This window comes from Aquarana catesbeiana, linkage group LG03, assembly GCF_042186555.1.
Source record: "Aquarana catesbeiana isolate 2022-GZ linkage group LG03, ASM4218655v1, whole genome shotgun sequence".
Lineage (NCBI taxonomy): Eukaryota > Metazoa > Chordata > Amphibia > Anura > Ranidae > Aquarana > Aquarana catesbeiana.
In genome coordinates this window covers 131,837,776-131,862,357 of record NC_133326.1, presented here as the reverse complement: position 1 = coordinate 131,862,357, position 24,582 = coordinate 131,837,776, and the positions used below count along the sequence as shown (strand labels likewise).

The following is a 24,582-nucleotide window of genomic DNA, read 5'->3' as shown; positions in this document are numbered from 1 at the left end:
AGCTTTATCCCTAGAGTTAATCCCCTTTTTATGGCATGCCAATATTCTATTTGCTTTGTTAGCAGCAGCTTGGCATTGCATGCCATTGCTGAGCCTATCATCTACTAGGACCCCCAGGTCCCTTTCCATCCTAGATTCCCCCAGAGGTTCACCCCCTAGTGAGTAGATTGCATTCATATTTTTGCCACCCAAATGCATTATTTTACATTTTTTCTACATTAAACCTCATTTGTCATGTAGTTGCCTACCCCATTAATTTGTTCAGATCTTCTTGCAAGGTTTCCACATCCTGCGGAGAAGTTATTGCCCTGCTTAGCTTAGTGTCGTCCGCAAATACAGAGATTGAGCTGTTTACCCCATCCTCCAGGTCATTTATGAATAAATTAAACAGGCTTGGTCCCAGCACAGAACCCTGGGAGCCCCACTTCCCACCCCTGACCATTCCTAGTATTCCCCATTTATCACCACCCTCTGAACTCGCCCTTGTAGCCAGTTTTCAATCCATGTACTCACCCTATGGTCCATGCCAACGGACCTTACTTTGTACAGTAAACGCTTATGGGGAACTGTGTCAAATGCTTTTTCAAAATCCAGATACACCATGTCTACAGGCCTTCCTTTAGATGGCAGCTCACCTCCTCATAGAAGGTTAATAGATTGGTTTGGCAAGAATGATTCTTCATGAATCCATGCTGATTACTGCTAATGATACCGTTTTCATTACTAAAATCTTGTATATAGTCCCTTATCATCCCCTCCAAGAGCTTGCATACTATTGATGTTAGGTTAACTGGTCTGTAATTCCCAGGGATGTATTTTGGCCCTTTTCCCTTTTTTAAATATTGGTGCTACATTGGCTTTTCTCCAATCAGCTGGTACCATTCCAGTCAGTAGACTGTCAGTAAAATTTAGGAACAATGGTCTGGCAATTACTTGACTGAGTTCCCTAAGTACCCTCGGGTGCAAGCCATTTGGTCCTCGTGATTTATTAATGTTAAATTTCCCAAGTCTATTTCTAATTCTGTCCTCTGTTAGTCATGAGGGTGCTTCCTATGATGTGTCATGCAGTTTTGGTTACTGAAGCTCCCCGATTCCCTCGTGAAGACTGAGGAGAAGAATAAATTCAATACCTTCACCATCTCCCCATCCTTTGTAACCAGATGTCCTTCCTCATTCTTTATGGGGCCAATATCGTCTGTCCTCCCTTTTTTACTGTTTACATACTTAAATAATTTCTTGGGGTTTTTTTTGCTCTCCTCTGCTATGTGTCTTTTGTGTTCTATCTTAGCAGCCCTAATTGCACCCTTACATTTCTTCTTGCATTCTTTATAAAGTCTGAATGCTGATGATGATCCCTCAACCTTGTATTTTTTGAAGGCCTTTGCTTTTTTATGCATTTTTACATTAGAGTTAAGCCATCCAGGACTTTTGTTCGCTCTTTTAAATTTATTTCCCAATGGGATGCACTGGCTAATACCCTTATTTAATATGCTCTTAAAGCAAACCCATCTCTCCTCCATGTTCTTTGTTTCCAAGATTTTATCCCAATTTATATCTTCAAGCAAGGTTTGTAGTTAAGGGAAGTTGGCTCTTTTGAAATTCGGTGTCTTTGTGTTCCCCTTGTGTTTCCTATTTGTGTGATTTATACTGAAGCCAATTGACCTGTGATCGCTGTTACCTAAATTGCCCCGTATTTCCACATCCGTGATCAAGTCTGTATTGTTGGTAATCAGTAGATCTAGTAACGCCTTGTTTCTAGTTGGTGCGTCTACCATCTGACTCATGAAATTGTTCTGCAGGACATTTAGGAACTGGCGAGCCTTAGACGAATGCGTGGTTCCCTCTGCCCAGTCTATGTTTGGATAATTAAAATCCCCCATTATGATAACACTTCCCTACCTTGCTGCTAATCCAAATTGTGATAGGAGGTCCGTCTGCCCCTCCTCCCTCAGATTAGGGGGCCTATAGCATACTCCCAGTATTATTTTCCCCTTAGCTTCATCCCTTTGGAGCTCTACCCATAAGGATTCCACCTCCTCCCTAGCTCCCTTGTTGATGTCATCTCTCACATTCACTTGTACATTATTCTTGATATTTAGGCATACCCCTTCCCTTTCTTTTAAATATTAATTCTCTAATTTTTTTTACATTGACAAAGCGAAAACAATTTGTTGTATTACAGTCTAGAGCAGTCATTCTCAACCAGAGGTTCCTAGGGTTCCTCCAGAGGTTTCTAGGGGTTCCTTGAGCTGTGGCTTATTGACCTCCGATTTGGTGGTGCTTACATAGTTCCAGGGCCAATGGCATTTGAAAAAGCCAGGTGCAGGACACAAATGATCTTTTTAGCTGTCTGCAAGGTTGGCATTCCCCTGGCTGACAAAATAAAAGGTCATATTTCACACTGACCCCCAATTATTTTTTTAGTTTTAGCAGGAGTTCCCTGATACTTGAAAATTATTTCAAGGGTTCCTCTGGGAGCAAGAAAGTAGTCCTGGATGGCCGCACACCGATACAACACCTTTACTCAAGATTTAAAAATCCAAAAAACAATCAGTCCATACTGTACAAAAGAAGGGGCAGACCGTGAGTTGGTGCTTAGTTATAGCTAGAGTAGCATTGTTTGGCGGTGTATATATATATATAGGGGGGTAAATGGCCAATCAAGATAAGTCTCCATTGAGATCACCTCCCCATACACAATCACCACAAAAATGAAGATCACCTGAGGGGGGTGGGCGGTAGAGAGCTCAGAGGCCAGCACAAGCATGTGAAATCCTAAGAAATAATATTCACAGACCACCTCCCTCCAAGAAAATCTCCCACCCAAGTAAAATTGAACTCATATTATCATATATGTCAAAGAATCAGTATGCACATCTAAAACTGGTCGATCAATAAATCATAAACCGCAAATAAAACCAGAAATATGATTTAAAATTATAGTCTTGGAAAGATGTGTTTATTCCAATGCCTAATCCATAAAGGACATCATGTGCAGTCACTATAACTGTATAACTATATATAATCCATATTTTAACACATAAAAATGTGTATAAATAATTATAATGGTCCCCGCATTAAAAGCAGGAAACCAAAAGAAAAAAAGAGTGATTTCTGGTTAATCCGTGTATAGATATAAGGCAGACCCTCAAAATGGATGTAAGAAGAAAAAAGATCAGAAATGATGAAAGGAATTCATGAGAGATATAGAGTGTATACATGTAAGCATGTCCATAATGTCAAATCTATCAATGTGATATTGTGTACATACTAGAAAACAAAGGGATACAAGAGAGAAAGAGACAAAGAATATATTGATAGATCTATTGGTCAATTAAAAACTTTTTTGTGTATCTAGCAGTCGTATAAATCTTGTCATTTGGTGTGAAAACCTGCACAAGGACAGATGTATTATAGCAATTGTTATCACACCAGTGATTTAAATCACTAGCCACTGATTGAACAGCCACCAATCAAATTGTCTCCAATCCCTGATATTAGATCTCAGTTTTATTAAACTCTTCAGCAAAATATACTGTTGTAAATACATAAGGCTCATATTGTTTACATTGAGAAACTGGGTGGGAGCTAAAAGTAGCACACAAGAAACAACCAACCGCATTTAAATTAGAAGGAGTAATTAGATTGCGGTATGATCTGTAATGCTGCTATATCACAAGCCTTTGTTGGTGGCAACAATAGGGGTCGGAAAAAACTTTTAAATGTGTACTGAGAGGCCGCAAAGATATGTCTCATCTATAAAACTCATCTCACTCATAAAAATGAAACACATCCCACTTTAGGTTGAGGCCTGCATGTTTTCTAGTATTTAATCTAAAGATCCAATGAACTTCTTGTTTACACAATATTTTGGATTTATCGCCACCCCTGGGTGGCCTCACTATTTTTTCCATACCCTGTATCACCAAGCTGGATACATCTTTGTGGTGATGATCATTCCAATGACGAGCTACGTTAGTGGAATGATTCTTCTCTATATCGTAGAGGTGATCGTAAAGACGATCTCTTAATCTACGTGTCGTCCTACCCACACATTGAATGGAACACAATGTGCATGTGATCACATATATTACAAAACGAGTGTTACAATTAATGAAGGACAGGATTTTATGGGACTTACCAGTAGTGACTGAAAGGACTGTGTCTCCCCTTTTGATGAAGGGACAATAAGCACAGCTATTAGTCCCACATTTAAATGTACCTTTAAACTGTAACCAGTGGGTGGATGCTGCTGTACTTATGTAGAGACTAGGTGACAACCATCTGGCAAGCGAGGGTGCCCTCCTAGAGACAGTCCGGATCCCTTTGGAGAATATTTGGGAATATATTGGGTCACAAGATAGTACAGGCAGATATTTGATAATGATTTTTTTTATTTTATCAAATTCTGCACTATAGGGCGTGAAAAAAATGGGGATGTAGCTGAACTGACTGGACCTTTCATGTTTGAAATTGTCCCTCGAAGAAGGTTTACCTAAATTACACCGATACCGAATACCCTATTAATGACCGATTTAGAATATCCTCTTTCCTCAAGTCTGGAAGCCATATGAATGGCTTCCCATTTAAAGTCAGAATCACTACTGCATAAACCTTTAAGCCTAAGGAATTGTCCAACTGGAATACTTTTTATTGTATGTCCTGGATGCCCGCAACAAGGTGTTGCCTGCAGTAGGCTTTCTATATATATTGGAAGTGACTCCATCATTATTTCCAGTTAGAACCACCAAATCATGGCGTCCAGTGAATTTTAGATTTAATTGATTCATTCATGTATTGCAACCATGTATCGAGGCTAATGTGTTGTCCAGAGACCACAAAGAGGAGGTCATCAATATACTACAGTCAAATACAGTATCAATTCAACGGGGACTATCGGGTCCAAAAATGCAGAATTTCTCCCACCATCATGTACAAGTTAGCCAGGGATGGTGAGAATTTAGCCCCCGTGGAGGCTCCGCATTTCTGGAAATAATAGTCCCTGTCGAACATAAAAAAATTGTGTGTGAGCAGATACTCTAAGCTCATCAAAATAAATTCCTGCAAGACTAGTGAAAACCTTCCCGATCTACTTAGGAAGTAGGAAACGGCTTGCAAACTGTTATGCTCCATACACACGGTCGGATTTTCCGATGGAAAATGTCCGATCGGAGCGTGTTGTCGGAAATTCCGACCGTGTGTGGGCTCCATCGGACATTTTCCATCGGATTTTCCGACACACAAAGTTGGAGAGCAGGAGATAAAATTTTCCGACAACAAAATCCGTTGTCGGAAATTCCGATCGTGTGTACACAAATCCAATGGACAAAGTACCACGCATGCTCAGAATAAATAAAGAGATGAAAGCTATTGGCCACTGCCCCGTTTATAGTCCCGACTAAGGTGTTTTACGTCACCGCGTTCAGAAAGATAGGATTTTCCGACAACTTTGTGTGACCGTGTGTATGCAAGACAAGTTTGAGCCAACATCCGTCGGAAAAAATCCTAGGATTTTGTTGTCGGAATGTCCGAACAAAGTCCGACCGTGTGTACGGGGCATTAAAGTCAACCCAAAGTATGTGGGATTGGAGAATAGAGACTTGACACATCACAAGAAATCCAACTGTAGTTACTGTTCCACTTTAAATCTTTCAGTTTTGACAGGAGTTGTTTAGTATCACTGAGAAAACCTAGTTCCTCTGGGGTAATCACTTGGGTAAGACTGGTCTAGAAGTTAGTATGTACAGTATTATGGAAATGCAAAGTAACAAACTTGTTTATAACACATATGCATCTCATGAATGGTAACATAACATGTTATGGAGTGTTACTTGTTTTATTATCTTCTGCAGAATCTTGTGAATGAGGAGGGAGCTTGGGCAGCGGTATCCACCGAGAGCAATCCCAAAATTCTTTGCACTCTGCTTTGGGATTGGTTGCATCAGCTCTCGGTAAGTCAGTATTCATAAATAAAGTTAAAAGAGAAGTTTGGGGCTTTCAAAAAAAAAATCATACTCACATCTATGTGGCAGCTGCAGCATCAGTGTGATGCTGCAGCTGTCTCTCATCGGCTCTAAGACTGAGAACTGAGTGATGACAGAACCATTAATTTCTCAGTTCTTGGGTGCTCTGAGCAGGAGAGAGTGGGAGTGGCGGCTCAGGCTTTCAGCTGCATATGGAGAGGCGGAGCCAACTGTCAACCAGGCATCTGGGTGGATACCGACAATATTGTCAGGGTCCTTAGAGATTCTGGAGCAGAGTCTGCTATGTCAGCTGTGAGCAGGCAGTAGCCCACTCTCAGCTGACTCTGGATCACAGGAGAACAAAAGTAATAGGTAAAAAGCCAAGGGGTGAATACTTTTGCAAGGCACTGTATGTAGTGACAAAATAGCAGATTATTGAAGTTTCAGGGACCTTTCATATACTGTAAATTTTATATCTGATCCAAGTCCTCCTTGTGATTAGACATGTGCATGATGAAAAAATGTGTTTGGTTTCGTTTAGATTTGTTAATCTAGTTATTTAGTTTAGTTAAATTCTGTTGATTCATTGAATTCGTATTCGGGATTTGTATCGGAATTCGTATTTGGAATTAGTTTTATGTCTTTTTCGAATCGTCTTTGAATTTACCAATTTCTTTCGATTCAAAGCGTTCGAATTGATAAATTTTGAATCGGCCGAATTGAAAACGTTAGATTTTTTTTCTGTTTCGAATGTGGCAAAGTGAACCAACAAAAGAAAATTCTTCATCAAATGCTTACAATGACTCTTTAAATCACCTTTGGCTTAACTAAAACAGCATTATTTCGAAATGGTACTCTAATAACACACACAGTCTTTGATTTAAGAAACATGTTTACAGTTCAAATTCGACTGGAATTCGATGTAATATTCTATTCGAATTTCAATTTGAATTTTGGAAATTCGTACGAATTTCCAAAATTGGAACGAATTTTGTTTAGTTATTATAGCATTTGGTAAACTTTGTTTATACTGTAATTCGGGTATTCAGATATATCCGAATCTCAGAATAATAAAAAATTTGTCCGAATAGTTATTTGGAACGAAATGAACCGCACATGTGATCTTTTCCTCTTTTGCCACGTTTCTTCTGTTTTGTACCATACCTTCTGACTATATTTCCTTTTTTAGGAGCCTGTACTAAATCAAGAAGACATAAATCGCTTCTGTGACGGGGACTGGAGAAACAATCTGACAAAACTAAGCAGGGTGAGACCACAGTCTTTTTTTTGGAGGTGATATAAACATCAACATTTTTTTGTAATAATCATTGTGTAAAGCAGGCTTATCAGTGTATCTTGAGCACTCTGAATTAGATTTCAGATATGCATTTTAGGGCTACTAAATATGCTAAAATATATCTTATTTTTATTTATAATTTAGTTTCATTTATTAGTCTTTTAAAATGCATGTGTAGGAAATGGAGACATTTTTATTATCCTTCTATTATGTTCTTCTTTCAGTTATGATGGTGTTAAAGTATTTTTGGAAATATGAAAATACTCCTTATATACTATTTAAGTAGAATCAGCCACAAATATGCAGTTGTAATAGTCAAACAAAGTAGTAAGAGTAACAATGCTTTAAAGCCCAAAGAGAGTCCATCATACTTTCTGCTGAAGATCAGAGCTGATCAGGCCCGGACTGGGACAAAAAATAGGCCCGGTATTTTGGATTGAGCAGCCCATGACACATTAACTGGCCCCTTCCCCACTCTCCACCCTGACAGATTCCCTTAGAGAGGGGAGGGGGGAACCCAGCAGAGGTGTGGGGGGGGGGGTGAGGCGGGACCAGGAAAGAGCATGGGGGGGGTGGAGAGCACAGGGAAGAACCTTGAGAACATGGGGTGGGGCGAGAGCACAGGGAGGAAGAGAAGAGCACAAGGGGCAGCGGAGAGCATGGGGGGAGATGGAGAGCACGGGGGGAGGTGGAGAGCACAGGAAGGGTGGCGGAGAGCATGGGGGGAAGGTGGAGAGCACAGTGGGAGGTGGAGAGCACAAGAAGGGTGGCGGAGAGCATGGGGGGAAGGTGGAGAGCACAGGGGGACTGGTGGAGAGCATGGGGGGATGTAAAGAGCACATTGGGGGAGGTGGAGAGCACAGGGGGGCTGGTGGAGAGCAGGAGGAGGTGGAGAGCACAGGGAGGGCAGCGGAGAGCATGGGGGGAGGTGGAGAGCACAGGGAGGGCAGCAGAGAGCATGGGGAAGATGGAGAGCACAGGGAGGGAGGCGGAGAGCATGGGGGTATGTGAAGAGCGCATGGAGGGTGGCGAGGACAGGGAGGGCGGCAGAGAGCATGGGGGGAAGGTGGAGAGCACAGGGGGGCTGGTGGAGAGCATGGGGGAATGTGAGGAGCACATGGGGGAGGTGGAGAGCACAGGGGGGGCTGGTGAGGGTAATGCACTCCTGAGGGTAATGCACTCCTGATCCCTGCATTTTGAGCATACCTCACTCCTGATCCCTGCATACTGAGCGTAACGCACTCCTGATCTCTGCATACTGAGCATAACACACTCCTTATCACTGCATTCTGAGTGTATCGCACTCCTAAACTCTGCATTCTGAGCGTAACGCACTGCTAAACACTGCACTCTCTTGTAATACTTTTTGTTTGTGTCCACTGCGTCTGGGCTCTATTTTGGGGTTAACAATGTATCATCACCCACAGTAGATCACAAAGGCAGTGCGTTTTGAACACTATGCAGGAAACACACATGGAACATGCCTTTCTAGCATCACGTTCTGGTGTGAACCGGCCCTAACAAGAGGACACTGTGCCCAGTGATCTTTGACTTCATCATTGTTGTTCAAGTAGATCTCCATTTCTCTAAGGTTGCCTACCCCTGCTATAGAGTATCACTTTGACTGTTGGGGCCACTGACATAACATCCAAGTCACCAAACTCATTCTGCACTTCATTCATAACCTCAGTTGTCTCCAAAATAGGGAGGTAGAGTCATCAACATTTTGCTATGTAGGCCCATGAAATGTCCTTGTATTTATTTTTCCTTGTGAAGATAGCCAGTGTTCTCAAATAATTGCCAAGCACATCTTGCTCAAGAAGCAATGTATCTTGATAATGCAATTTTTCAAAAGCTTCCTTCCTCGCTGTGCACGAGGAGCTATTAGAGTTTTCCCTTTCAGGAGAAAGGTGACACACTGAATTTAAAAACAGCTGCAGTGCCAACTTTTTCCAGTAAAGAGGAAAGAAACAGTGTCAAAGGTCTCAGCCAGTAGGCTTTCCACTAAATAATGAGAAGAGCGTAGGAACAAAATGAGAACACTTACAGTTAAGAAAATTCCACTTTGTTTCGTGTTGCAGTGTTGAATGTTCAGTCTTTTTTTTTTTGCATATACTATATGTATATCTAAGTACAATTAAAATAATCTTATCAAATATATTAGGGCTTGCTTGCACCAACCACCACAGTATACCATGGGTGCTGCTGTGCGCTGTGAAGCAATGCACTGTTTGCTTTTTTTTTTCAACTTAATGTGGAGGGCCACCCTGAAAAAAAAAAAAATTCACCAAAAATCCTAAAAAAAAAAAATTAAAAAAAAATTTGAAAAATTTTTTTTTTTAAACTTACCTAAACCCTTGTTGCTAGGCAGTCTTCCTAATCTGCCTCTTCCTGTTCCGCGGTGTGTTCTGCTCCTCGGTGAGCGGCCCTGTTGTCTTCTGGGAACTGTGTATGTTCCCAGAACACCACGGGGCCATTCACAGAGCGCCGCGCGGTAGGAAACTGGCAGTGAAGCCGCAAGGCTCCACTGCCTGTTTCCCTTACCTAGGATGGCGGTGCCAGGACCCGAGAGCCGAGGGACGGGTCGGCCTCGGGCATCCGACATCGCGGGCACCCAGGACAGGTAAGTACTTATTTAAAGTCAGCAGCTACAGTGTTTGTTTAAATCACCTTTGAGGCCTGGTTCACACTGGTGCAACACGACACCTGTCTTACTTTGGATCCGACTTTGCCCCGCGACTTGAAGCCGACATACGTCCGACTTTCAATGAACGGGGATCCGACTTGGATCCCCGCCAATACCAGGCACTGTGTTTGGTATGTATCTTGAGGGGGAACTTCACGCCAAATTTTAAATAAAAAAACGGCATGGGTTCCACCTCCAAGAACATACCAGGCCCTTCGGTTTGGTATGGATTTTAAGGGGCACCCTCTACGCCGAAAAAACGACGTGGGGGTCCCACCAAAATCCATACCAGACCCTTATCCGAGCACGCAACCCGGCTGGTCAGGAAAGGGGGTGGGGACAAGCAAGCACCCCCCCCCTGAACCGTACCAGGCCGCATGCCCTCAACATGGGGGGGTGGGTGCTTTGGGGCAGGGGGGCGCCCTGCAGCCCCCCCACCCCACAGCACCTTGTCCCCATGTTGATGAGGACAAGGGCCTCTTCCCGACAGCCCTGGCCGTTGGTTGTCGGGGTCTGCGGGCGGGGGGCTTATCGAAATCCGGGAGCCCCTTTATATGTCGTGCGCAACGACTTATATAGGGATGGGGAGTGATCACCGGGTGATGTCACCCGGTGACCCGCCCCTTATGACGTCACAGTCCCGGGGCATGATGGTACTGTGATGTCATAAGGGGTGGGGTCACCTGGTGACATCACTCGGTGACCACGTCCGACCCCTATATAAGTTGTTGCGCACTGCGCACATGGCATTCCAGTGGGAGAGAGCGTCGTGTCAACATCAAAAGAAGAGAAGAGGGAAGAAGACAGCGGAGAAGACTGGGCCACCGCTAGCAAAAGAGCGCGCAAAAGAGCAGAAGATAGCGGAGGATCCGGGCAGAAGATACCGTAGAGCGGGAGAAGAACCGGAGAGCGCGGAGAAGAGGCCGGAGACCGCAGAGAGTAAGGAAGAGACCCCCAAAGTCGGAAGAAGACCCTTTGAGCTGCCTAATAAATTACTTTAAAAACCTGTCTAGTGTGTTTTTTTATTGACACTTTTTTTCCTAGGTGAATGGGTAGGGGTACGATGTACCCCATACTCATTCACATAGGGTGGGGGGCCGGGATCTGGGGGCCCCCTTATTAAAGGGGGTTTCCGGATTCCGATAAGCCCCCCACCCGCAGACCCTGACAACCATCGGCCAGGGTTGTCGGGAAGAGACCCTTGTCCTCATCAACATGGGGACAAGGTGCTTTGGGGTGGGGGGGCCGCAGGGTGCCCCCCGCCCCAAAGCACCCACCCTCCCATGTTGAGGGCATGCGGCCTGGTACGGTTCAGGGGGGGGGGCGCTCGCTCATCCCCACCCCCTTTCCTGACCGGCCGGGCTGCATGCTTGGATAAGGGTCTGGTATGGAATTGGGGGTGAACCCCATGCCGTTTTTTCGGCGTAGGGGGTTCCCCTTAAAATCCATACCAGACCCAAGGGCCTGGTATGCTCTTGGAGGGGGAACCCATGCCAGTTTTTTATTTAAAATTTGGCGCGGAGTTCCCCCTCAAGATAATCTGAGTACAAGTCACATGCCAAAGTCGGATAATGCAAGACGGCGATCCGACTTCAATGATAGTCAATGGGCTGAAGTAGGATCAAAGTCGGACCAAAGTAGTACAGGGAGCATTTTCAAAGTCGGACCAGTTAGGATGGCTCCCATAGGGGAAAATTGAATTTCACACATCATGCGACATGAGCTCCCAATGTCGGAGCGTTTGTCGCACTAGTGTGAACCCGGCCTCAAACACCAGGGGGTTGCAATGTGATGTACTGCATCACATAATGCTGAGTACATGTCCTACTCTTATTCAGTACACACCATTGCAGTGCATGCAGTGAACTCATAAAACTGAAGGCAAATTGCTTTATTTTAATAAAAGCTGCATATTTAAAAAGATTGATAATTGCTTTTGAAGTTACAGTAACATGTTAAAGCTTATATGAGATTTTAGTGATTGGGTTTTCATATACCATATATACTAGAGTATAGGCCAACCTGAATATAAGCCGAGGCACCTAAATTTACCACAAAAAAAAAATGGGAAAACGTATTGATTCGAGTATAAGCCTAGGGTGGGAAATGCAGCAGCTACTGGTAAATTTCAAAAATAAAAATAGTTACTAATAAAATGACATTAATTAAGGCATCAGTAGGTTAGTGATGACATGACTGTTTGCATAGAGCAGCCTGTGTAAGAGCTCATAATATATATCCTACCAGTGCCCATGAAATGCAGCCTGCCAGTGCCCATCATGTACAGCCTACCAGTGCCCATCATGTACAGCCTGCCAGTGCCCATCAGGTACAGCCTGCCAGTGCCCATCAGGTACAGCCTGACAGTGCCTGGTAATGCGATGTCACGCTGTGTGTTAGAGCTGGATCTGAATCGCCGTGCAGCCGCTGTAACAATGTCCCGCCTCCTATGACACACGGCACAATGATTTCTAGCATTGGATCAGTGTGCCGTCTATCATAAGAGGCGGTCTAGGAGGCGGGACATCGTTACAGTGGCTGCACGGTGATTCAGATCTAAGACACACAGCATGAGATCACGCTACCAGGCATTGGTAAGGCTGCACATGACACTTGTGAGAAGAGCAGGGGGGAGGGGAAACTGACAGGGGCGAGCCAGGATGATACATGTGCGGCACTCATCGGGACGGCCCCGCCCCTTTTTCGGCTCCATTTTCGGGACTTTTTTTCTTAAGTGGGACCCTCACTCGAGTATAAGCCAAGGCGGGGGGGGGGGGGTTTTCAGCATAAGAAAATTGCTGAAAAACACGGCGTATACTCGAGTATATACGGTACTTTAACAGAGATTTAGAAATTGCACATAAAGTGATAGCTCCCTCCAGTGGTGAATCAACAAACATACAGTGGGGACGGAAAGTATTCAGACCCCCTTAAATTTTTCACTCTTTGTTATATTGCAGCCATTTGCTAAAATCATTTAAGTTCATTTTTTTTCCTCATTAATGTACACACAGCACCCCATATTGACAGAAAAACACATAATTGTTGACATTTTTGCAGATTTATTAAAAAAGAAAAACTGAAATATCACATGGCCCTAAGTATTCAGACCCTTTGCTGTGACACTCCTATATTTAACTCAACTTTAATTTATTTAAAGGTGCTGTCCATTTCTTCTGATCATCCTTGAGATGGTTCTACACCTTCATTTGAGTCCAGCTGTATTTCATTATACTGATTGGACTAGATTAGGAAAGCCACACACCTGTCTATATAAGACCTTACAGCTCACAGTGCATGTCAGAGCAAATGAGAATCATGAGGTCAAAGGAACTGCCTGAAGAGCTCAGAGACAGAATTGTGGCAAGGCACAGATCTGGCCAAGGTTACAAAAAATTCTGCTGCACTTAAGGTTCCTAAGAGCACAGTGGCTTCCATAATCCTTAAATGGAAGACTTTTGGGACGACCAGAACCCTTCCTAGAGCTGGCCGTCCGGCCAAACTGAGCTATCGGGGGAGAAGAGCCTTAGTGAGAGAGGTAAAGAAGAATACAAAGATCACTGTGGCTGAGCTCCAGAGATGCAGTCGGGAGATGGGAGAAAGTTGTAGAAAGTCAACCATCACTGCAACCCTCCACCATTCGGGGCTTTATGGCAGAGTGGCCCGACGGAAGCCTCTCCTCAGTGCAAGACACATGAAAGCCAGCATGGAGTTTGCTAAAAAAACACCTGAAGGACTCCAGGATGGTGAGAAATAAGATTATCTGGTCTGATGAGACCAAGATAGAACTTTTTGGCCTTAATTCTAAGCGGTATGTGTGGAGAAAACTAGGCACTGCTCATCACCTGTCCAACACAGTCCAAACAGTGAAGCATGGTGGTGGCAGCATCATGCTGTGGGGGTGTTTTTCAGCTGCAGGGACAGGACGACTGGTTGCAATTGAGGGAAAGATGAACGCGGCCAAGTACAGGGATATCCTGGACGAAAACCTTCTCCAGAGTGCTCAGGACCTCAGACTGGGCCGAAGGTTTACCTTCCAACAAGACAGTGACCCTAAGCACATAGCTAAAATAATGAAAGAGTGGCTTCACAACAACTCTGTGACTGTTCTTTAATGGCCCAGCCAGAGCCCTGACTTAAACCCAATTGAGCAAGTCTGAAGAGACCTAAAAATGGCTGTCCACCAACGTTTACCATCCAACCTGACAGAACTGGAGAGGATCTGCAAAGAGGAATGGCAGAGGAACCCCAAATCCAGGTGTGAAAAAATTGTTGCATCTTTCCCAAAAAGACTCATGGCTGTATTAGATCAAAAGGGTGCTTCTACTAAATACCGAGCAAAGGGTCTGAATACTTGGGACCATGTGATATTTCAGTTTTTCTTTTTTAATAAATCTGCAAAAATGTTAACAATTCTGTGTTTTTCTGTCAATATGGGGTGCTGTGTGTGCATTAATGAGGAAAAAAAATGAACCTAAATGATTTTAGCAAATGGCTGCAATATAACAAAGAGTGAAAAATTTAAGGGGGTCTGAATACTTTCCGTCCCCACTGTATATTTTATAATGACTATGGACAATAAATGTTTACATAATGTTAAAGTGGAACTTAAAGGGTAACCTCTTTCGTGGGGAAAAAGAATTTGCGACACTAATCACATTGTGATTGAATGTTATTAAAAATTACCTTTTCCTTTTAATCTGCACCCACTGTAATTTTCTGAGAATGCAATGCAATATGGCTACATGGATTTGTTCTGTACACAGAGTGTGTACTGACCACTCCTTGTAAACATAATTTCCTGCTTGTATGATTGACTCACCAACTTTCCCAGAAGTCTGCCTAAGATACAAGTAAGATTTCAGGCATCCCCTGCAAAAAAAATGTAATTTTCAGAGAGAGAGAGACTTTTAATAGGAGCATGTCTAAAGGGATGCAGGCCTAGCAGATTTACTCATTAGTGCCCTGCAGCTGCACCCCTGACAGTTAATTATGAAACCCATTAGACCCACTCAGAACAAACACACATGGATTTCTTCAGAATAACAAAAGGTAGCAATCTGCAACAAAGTTTGTTAATATCCTTGCAATGTACATAGATCACCCAGAGGGGAATGTTTTTTTTTCTCAACAAAAGTGTAGTTACATTTTAACTGTGTCTGGGCACCACAAACTGAAAAACTGAAAATGATATTTAAATCATTTTTAATATTCAAAGCAAATTCACCCATCCATACATGTATCCATGTTTTATTTTGTTAAGAATTCACTTTGAAAAACGCCCACCTAGCATTTCTAGCCACGGCCATCTTGTGTAAGGGCAGATGATTCATGAAGTATTTACTTCTTGGAATCCATCTGCCCTAAGGCCAAGCATGCAGTCAGGTGTGTGTGCTTGGCTGATCAAGTCCTTCCTTGTCAAAAGAAGTTTATTGAGTATACAATGTTATAAAGATACATAAAGATACATAAAGTAAGTTTACAAGGATCTATAAAGTAAGCTCATTGTTTTACAGTAGGGTTTATATAGGTAAATATCAAGAAATTTCAAATATTAAACATTGGGTTCACGTAAACCTAAATTAAAGATATATATCATTTCCTTAGTTACTTTTGTAGGTATTTAAATGATTTATACCTACTATACATATTGTTTACAAGTAGAGTGTATATAGGTCAAATAAATTCTGATAATGAGCTTTAATCGTAAGGTGGAGAAAAGGAAAGAGAAAGAAGAAAAAGGGTTGAAAGGTAGAGGTATGGTCCACAAGGTTGTCCCGCTCGTCAGTTTATTATTCTTTTTAGTTCTCTTTGAAGCCTTAGAATGGGTGTCTCTGTAAGTCATTTAATCTGTTACCATGGCAACAGGACAGAGTCATTGAAATTTGACAGGAACTGTTGTTTTATCCAAGGATGCCAAAGTTTTTCAAATTTTGGAATTTGATTTTGATCGATGGCTACCATCTTAGCATGGGACATTGTATTATTCATTCTGTGAATTGTTTCTGCTAGTACCAATGTAGGAGATTTCCATGCCTTGGCCACTGTTTGTTTTGCAGCCGTAATTAGTTGGATCATAAATTTGAATTGAGAGAGTGTTAACCATTCCGGTTTTAGATTAAGTAAAGTTAAATATGGATCTGGTTGTATTATTTTTTTAAATATTTTAGATGCAATCACGAAGACTTCCTTCCAGAAGGTTTGGATTACTGGGCACGTCCACCATATGTGTAAATATGTGCCTATTTCTGGGCATCCTCGAAAACAAAGAGTTGAGGTATTAGGTGAATATTTTGCCACTCTAGAGGGTACAAGGTACCAGCGAGTTAGGACTTTATAATTTGTCTCCAGTGCCAAGATGTTGGGTGAAGATGACTTAGATGTGAGCCATATATTAGACCAGTCCGTGTCTTCTAAAGTTCGTCCCAGGTCCTCCTCCCACCTCTGAACGTAAGAGGGTCTATTAAGATTTGCTACTCCATATAATTGATTATAAAGTGATGAAATTGTACCTTTAGCAAATGGATCTTTTGTACAGATTGATTCAAAAATGGATAATTGGGATAATGGTGTATCCCCCTTTAGGAATGGTGTATAGAAATTTTTGATTTGGAGATATCTAAATATCTCAGAGTTTGGTAGATCATATTTTTCTCTAAGCGATGGAAATGAAAGGAATGATTTAGATGCTATGAAGTCATTTAGTGTCTGAATGCCTGATGTTGTCCAAGCTTTAAAAGAATTTGGGTAGATCCATGCCGGATAAAAGGCCGGATTTCTGATAAAAGAAAGGAGAGGATTGTGTGGAGATTGTAACTGATATTTGGTTTTTAGTTTATCCCAGAGAGATAAGAAGTGTTTAGTTATGGGATTATGAATTTTAAAGCGGTCTTTAGGATCAAGCCATAATAAATTTGATATTAATAGAGGGTCATTTTCTGAAGCCTCTATAAATACCCATAATGGGATTTCCTGTTTTGCATGGTATTTGGACAGACTGGCCAAATGTGCTGCTCTGTAGTAGTTAGTAAAATTAGGGTATCCCAGGCCTCCTTTATTTTTGGGAAGATGTAGTGTGTGTATAGGTATACGTGGTTTAGAAGAGCCCCATATAAACGAAGTTGCTCTTTTTTGTACTATTCTCAAAAAATAGGAAGGAATTGGAATAGGGAGGACTCTGAATAGATAAAGCAATTTGGGTAGAATAGTCATTTTGATTGCATTAATCTTCCCTATCCAGGATAAAGGAAGTTGCGACCATTGTTTTATTAGATTTGTGATCTGTCTTAATACAGGAGGATAATTGGTTGAGAATAAGTCAGAATGAGATGCTGTTAAATGAATTCCAAGATATGGGATTGATTTTTCTGCCCATGTGAATGGGAGTGCAGCCCTAGCCGGGATCAATTCCATGTTTGTGAGTGAAATATTAAGCACTAGGCATTTCTTAGGATTAATCATAAGGCCGGATAGGGCTGCAAATCCATCAAGAGCTGGTATTAAGTTAGGACCAGAGACCTGTGGTGATGATAGAAAAAGTAATATATCGTCTGCAAATATACATAATTTGTGTGTAATACCTCCTACTTCAATGCCAGTTATAGTTTGGTTTGTTCTGATGTATTGGGCCATGGGTTCGAGTATAAGGGCAAATAATAAGGGAGATAATGGGCAACCCTGTCGGGTACCTCTTTCGATATTAAAGGCTTCAGATTTGTATCCAGCATATTTTATATAGGCTTTGGGTTTATTATATAATGCTTTGATCCATGTTAAAAAGTGGGGTCCAAAACCCCATTTTTGTAATGAATATTGCATATATTGCCAGGATACTGTGTCAAATGCCCTCTTAATATCGAGAGATAGAAAACATAAAGGGATTTTCCGTTTTTTAGCAATATGTGCCAATAACACTGCCCTGCGTATATTATCGCCTGCCTGTCTATTTGGCATGAAGCCTACTTGATCTCTATGTATTAATTTTCCTATAATGCTATTGAGGCGTTTTGCTATTATTTTTGCTAATAATTTAATATCGAGGTTTAACAGAGAGATAGGCCGATAATTCACACAGGAAGTATCATCAGAAAGGGGTTTTGGGATCATACAAACAATTGCCATTAGTGTTTCTTGCCGAAATGTCCATCTAGAAGTTTGTTAAAAGTTTCAGTGAGAATGGGAGAGAGTATTTCTGAGAATGTTTTATAGTATAAAGCCGAGTAGCCATCTGGGCCTGGTCTTTTGTTAAGTTTTAGGTCTTTTATGGCGTAAGCAACTTCATCTATAGTTATAGGCTCATCCAAACTGCTTTTTTGATTCTGAGATAACTCAGGTAAGGTTATTTTTGAGAAGAAGGATTCAGCTTCTGTAGGATTAAATTCATTGTTTGTCTTGTATAAAGTTGCGAGATGTGAGTGAAATTTATGGACTATTTTAACTGGATTACAAGTGTAAACATTTTTTGATAATTTCAAACGTATTGGTTTGAAAGATTTGTTAGTTGAATTTAATGCCCGAGCCAAATATGTACCTGGTTTGTTTGTATTCATGTAGAAATTGTGTTTGGAGCGTTTGAGGGATTTATCAACTGACTCAGTGAGAAATAGATCGTATTCCAATCTAGATTTTTCCAGATGAGATTTTGTACTCTGAGATGGATTATCTTGAAATGATATGTAGGCTGCATTAAAATTGAGTTCTAGTTTTTTTGCTAGATTTTTGCGTTCCCGTTTAAATAGTGCCATTTGTCTTTGTATTGTACCACGCAAGACAGGCTTATGAGCTTCCCACAATGTTATTGGGGAGATGTCTGTTGTTTTATTAATTGATATGTATTCCTTTAAAGCTTGTTCAATGGCCATCTGATGTAGTGGGTGTTTGAGCATTATGTCCGGTAAGTACCACGTTGGGTCATGCGCTTTTGGTATGGCTGAGGCTATAGTAGTGCATACTGCATTATGGTCAGACCACGGAATCGGAATTATATCTGATGCAATAATTTCTGGTATCATTCCTATTGTTAGAAAAATATGATCTATTCTGGTGAAGGTTTGAGGAGGGTGCGAGAAATAAGTGAATTTTTTTTTCATTGGGTTACTTTCTCTCCATGAATCTACCAGATTGTATTTGGAAAGAAGTTGAGAAAAAGGTAATCTAGAGGTTATTTTGGATGGTGTAAAAGGTGATTTATCTAGAAATGGGAGGAGGACCTGGTTCGAATCCCCACACATTATCACTGTTCCTATTTTGTGTGTATTAATCACTTGTAATATATGTGAGAGGAATGGTGTAGGTTGTTTGTTAGGAGCGTAGTAGGAAATCACCGTGATTGCTGTATCCATTATATAACCCATGAGTATCAGGTATCTACCTTCTGGGTCTTTAATTTCTGATGATAAGGTGAATGGTGTGGATCGGTGAAATGCAATTAGAGTTCCCCTTTGCTTGGTACAGGCAGAAGCCGTGTAAATTTGTTGATAAAAAGGAGAAATATATTTTGGAGTAGAATCTTTGGTGAAGTGTGTTTCTTGGAGGCATACTATGTGAGCCTTCTTGTTATGGAAAGTACGGAAGGCTTTGGTCCTTTTTTGAGGGACATTTATTCCCTGAACATTCAGGGAAAGTATATTCAGTGGTGCCATGGCAATAGATCAAATAGTTTTGACTTACTTTTTGTTATGCAGAGCTGACTGCGCAGATCAACCTGTGTGGACTGAAGAGATGAATAGATAGAAAAGAAACCAGTGAATTCTGGAGTAAAGAGTAAACAAAAAACATATGAGATTAGATGATACATTGTATAAATTATTTTTTGCAAGTAATCACAATTTACCCGTGAAAGAGAATAAATATCTCTCTCAGGGGAATAAGTGCCTTCGTCACACTCCCACATAATATGGTTGGGAGAATGAGGAGGGCTAATGGGGGTACACGGATCTTCCGCTTACAGGAGAGAAGTGCTATGTCAAAAGACATCAAAATGATGTTTCATTAATTGGAGTGCAGAATATAGTTTTTGTTGAAATTATTTATTCCAGGGTGGTTGTATATGGTTAGTCTTGCCCTAGGCTAAATAATTCAGTTAGAAAGGTACTGTTAATAACTTTGGTATTGATGAAGATAGTTTGAATTATTTTGGGATTTTAACCCTTTTAGAGTAAACAATTACATATTTTATTCATATGTAACTTTTTAGATATGTTAACTCATAAAATTGAGCTTGTATTGCTTCAGATTTGAATAAACAAAAACATAATTCTAGGAACTAGTTAGGTAATAATATATTTGTTTTAAGAAAAGAAAGAAAAAGCTTCCATTACTTCTGGATTATTGAACACATTTGTCCTAAAAAGTAATAAATCTATTGTTATTACCTGATAATATATAACTGAACAAGAATTTCCTTATTTCACTTATATATTCTAAGGCTATATGAATCAGAAGTAATAAGAAATATAACTGGAATGTAACATGATCCCACACAGTGTGTGACTATCAGAATGCAGTTACATTCAGTTATAAATATAGGTTTTTTATAGAGAACCATCTCTTAGTATAATAAATGAAGAGATATCAGGAATTAGGATGTCAGTCCATTGAATCTTCTTGGTCCATGGATGATGTGGCATAACGGCCTCTTTTGTGAGAATGATGATTCCCATTTTGTTCTGAAATTTTCTGGGTGCTGCCTGAAGGTGAAGATGACGCCATTCTTCTGCGTGTGGGAGTGTTGCTGCTTGTGGGTTCTGTCAGATTTAATTTTAAAAGGGTCTGTTGTAGTTCATCTGCTGATCTGCTTCTATAAATTGTACCTTGGTAGTTAAATCTGACTGAAAAGGGGAAGCCCCATTGATACATAATGTTGTGGCGTTGCAGTTCCATTAGTTGGGGTTTCATGGATCGTCTTTTAGTAATAGTAAGTTGGGATAGGTCAGCAAAAATTTGATAATTGTGTCCTTGAAAATTAAGTTCCTTTTTTTCTCTTGCAGCAATTAGTATTTGTTCTTTCGTTCTGTAATAATGAAATTTTGTGATTATATCACGTGGGGGTCCATCTTTCTTTTTGGCTGTGAGGGCTCTGTGTACTCTGTCCAGTTCTAAACGTTCAATAGGGATATCTGGCTTTAGTTCTTGTAATAGAGCAGTAATAGTAGATTGCAGGTCTGTCACAATTTCAGGTATTCCCCTTATGCGCAAGTTTGAACGTCTAGCTCTATTTTCGTAATCTTCGAGCTTAGTTTGAAGTATTAAATTCTCTTTTTTTAATTGTTCCAATTCTGTTATATTTTCTTGGGTTGTAATTTCAATTTCATCCATTTTTATTTCTAAGGCTGCGGTGCGGTTTCCCAGCTCTCTTATTTCTTTGGTTAGGCTTTTTGTTATTTGGTCTGAGGTTTGTTTTAAAGCCTTATGAAGCATCTTTTCAAATTGTAATAATATTACTGGGGATACTGAGGAGGCTTGTGGAGAAGTTTGTGAGAGGATTTGTTCTGTATCTGACTCAAATGGAGAGTCTTGCTGTGACATTTTCTGTCTGTGAGAGCGCCCTGATGCTGTATCTTGTGAGGTGACTGGAGCTGCTTTAGTTGCAGTGAGTGCCTGTGAGCTCTTTGTGAGGTGATTTTTATTTCTGCCACGGTTTCCTCCCAGTACCATATTTCCTGCCCAAACTTTCACAGTTTGTTCCCTGGGGCAAAAAGGTTCAAATGGATACCTTTTGAGCCTGCAGGCTCCGCTTTGTCCTTCTCTTCTCTCCTCAGCGGTGTGGAACTCTAACAATGCATGTCTGCTCTGCTAGGCTCCGCCTCCTGCCCTCGTCGGCTGATCAAGTCCTTCATCCCTCCTCAGATGCATAAGAAAATGCCTATAAAGACTCCTGGAATGTATGACATAATTTTGGTCTAGGCCAGAAACCAGGAAGCAAGTGGAGAAATCTAAAAAAATGTTTAAAGCAAGTAGTGTATTTCTTGGCGTATAACACGCACTTTTTCACCCTGAAAATCGGGTGCAAATAGTGTGTGCGTGTTATACACCGATACTGCAATTTTGGCTGCCTAGGAGGGAACAGGGAGGGGGGAGTGCCGTCAGATTACATACAGTGAATATACAGTGTAATAGGAAGTCCCGTCTCCTGGGCCAGCATTGGACCAGTGTTCTGTCTATCATAGAAGCCGGTCCAGGAGATGGGACTTTGTATTAAAGAGGCCGCAGAGTAAACAGGAGATTCTGAGAGTAATCTGATGGCGCTCGTCCCGCCCCCCTCCCTGTCCCCTCCGAGGCAGCTGAGGGTGCAGATGGGCATTGATCAGGCTGCTTTCATTGCAATGGTGAGGCTGCAGATGGGCATTAATCAAGCTGCATTGATGGGCAATTGTGAGGCTGCAGATGGGCATTGATCAGGCTGCATTGATGGGCAATTGTGAGGCTGCAGATGGGCATTGATCAAGCTGCATTGATGGGCAATTGTGAGGCTGCAGATGGCAATGGTCAGGCTGCAGATGGAATTGATCAGGCTGCAGATGGGCAATGGTGAGGCTGCAGATGGGCAATGGTGAGGCTGGATTAATGGGCACTGACCCTTATTTTGCTTCAAAGTTCTTTATTTAAAATTTAAGTTTTTTTCCTGAAACTTCCCTCCTAAAATGAAGGTGCGTGTTATACGCCTGTGCGTGTTATATGCCGATAAATATGGTAAATATAATTTATGGTCCCAGCCCTTCAACCGGGATGTATGTGAACCACATAAACATGCCACAAGACTTACAACTAGGGATGAGCTTCGTGTTCGAGTCGAACCCATGTTCGACTCAAACATCGGCTGTTCGATCGTTCGTCGAATTGCGAACGATATGGGCCGTTCGCGCCAAATTCGTGTGGCGCGTCACGGCCCATAATTCACTGCGGCATCGCAGTGCATTGCTTGCTGATGATTGGCCAAGCATGCACTATGACCCGCATGCTTGGCCAATCACAGCGCCGCCTTAACAGAGAGCCATAATTGGCCAAAGCCAAGGAGGCTTTGGCCAATTATGGCTCAGGGGATTTAGTACATGCCCCACACTATATAAGGCCGCCTGCACGGCGGCCCTGTGCAGTGTGTTCCGGTGTGCTTAGAGAGAGAGAGAGACAGTGTCATTTCATTTGAGTTAGCTAGATTAGGCAGGACAGTCAGTCAGTTAGCTGCACTTAAAGTGTATTGTGTATATATATGCATCCCAGGTGTTGCATATATATATATATATACACTGTATTCAGTTTAGCTAGATCCATTCCTGTTATCTTCTAGACTATTTACATTTAGTGCAGTGCGTCCTGCTCACAGTGTTCAGCTAGATCCATTCCTGTTATATTCCTACTGACAGGCAGGCTTGTCTTGTTACAGCATTTTGAAGAAAATTACTGGTGTTCTTTTGATCCTATTAGTACCACAGTCAGGCAGCTAGACTATTTACATTTAGTGCAGTGCGTCCTGCTCACAGTGTTCAGCTATCTGTTATCTTCTTACTGACAGGCAGGCTTGTCTTGTTACAGTATTTTAAAGAAAATTACTGGTGTTCTTTTGATCCTATTAGTACCACAGTCAGGCAGCTAGACTATTTACAGTTAGTGCAGTGCGTCCTGCCCACAGTGTTCTGCTAAACCTACAAGTAAGTGGGGTGCGTCCTGCTCACAGTGTTCAGCTAAACCTACAAGTTAGTGGGGTGCGTCCACCTCACAGTGTTCAGCTAAACCTACAAGCTAGTGGGGTGCGTCCTGCTCACAGTGTTCAGCTAGATCCGTTTCTGTTATCTTCTTACTGACAGGCAGGCTTGTCTTGTTACAGTAAATACAGCTACCTGAAGAAAATTGCTGGTGTTCTTTTGATCCTATTAGTACCACAGTCAGGCAGCTAGACTATTTACAGTTAGTGCAGTGCGTCCTGCTCACAGTGTTCTGCTAAACCTACAAGTTAGTGGGGTGCGTCCTGCTCACAGTGTTCAGCTAAACCTACAAGTTAGTGGGGTGCGTCCACCTCACAGTGTTCAGCTAAACCTACAAGCTAGTGGGGTGCGTCCTGCTCACAGTGTTCAGCTAGATCCGTTCCTGTTATCTTCTTACTGACAGGCAGGCTTGTCTTGTTACAGTATTTTAAAGAAAATTGCTGGTGTTCTTTTGATCCTATTAGTACCACAGTCAGGCAGCTAGACTATTTACAGTTAGTGCAGTGCGTCCTGCTCACAGTGTTCTGCTAAACCTACAAGTTAGTGGGGTGCGTCCTGCTCACAGTGTTCAGCTAAACCTACAAGTTAGTGGGGTGCGTCCACCTCACAGTGTTCAGCTAAACCTACAAGCTAGTGGGGTGCGTCCTGCTCACAGTGTTCAGCTAGATCCGTTCCTGTTATCTTCTTACTGACAGGCAGGCTTGTCTTGTTACAGTATTTTAAAGAAAATTACTGATGTTCTTTTGATCCTATTAGTACCACAGTCAGACAGCTAGACTATTTACAGTTAGTGCAGTGCGTCCTGCTCACAGTGTTCTGCTAAACCTACAAGTTAGTGGGGTGCGTCCTGCTCACAGTGTTCAGCTAAAGCTACAAGTTAGTGGGGTGCGTCCACCTCACAGTGTTCAGCTAAACCTACAAGCTAGTGGGGTGCGT

At 41.9% G+C, this 24,582-nt stretch overlaps 1 protein-coding gene across 1 annotated transcript in view; it reads left to right on the top strand.

The window, feature by feature from the left end:
* LOC141131694 (protein tyrosine phosphatase domain-containing protein 1-like) overlaps window positions 1–24,582 on the top strand; it is an 88,374-nt gene that overhangs the window by 36,015 nt on the left and 27,777 nt on the right. Inside the window, exons 10-11 of the mRNA XM_073619256.1 lie at window positions 5,853–5,951; window positions 7,153–7,230. Coding sequence (XP_073475357.1) covers window positions 5,853–5,951; window positions 7,153–7,230 — 177 coding nt within the window. The remainder of the gene's footprint in view (window positions 1–5,852; window positions 5,952–7,152; window positions 7,231–24,582) is intronic.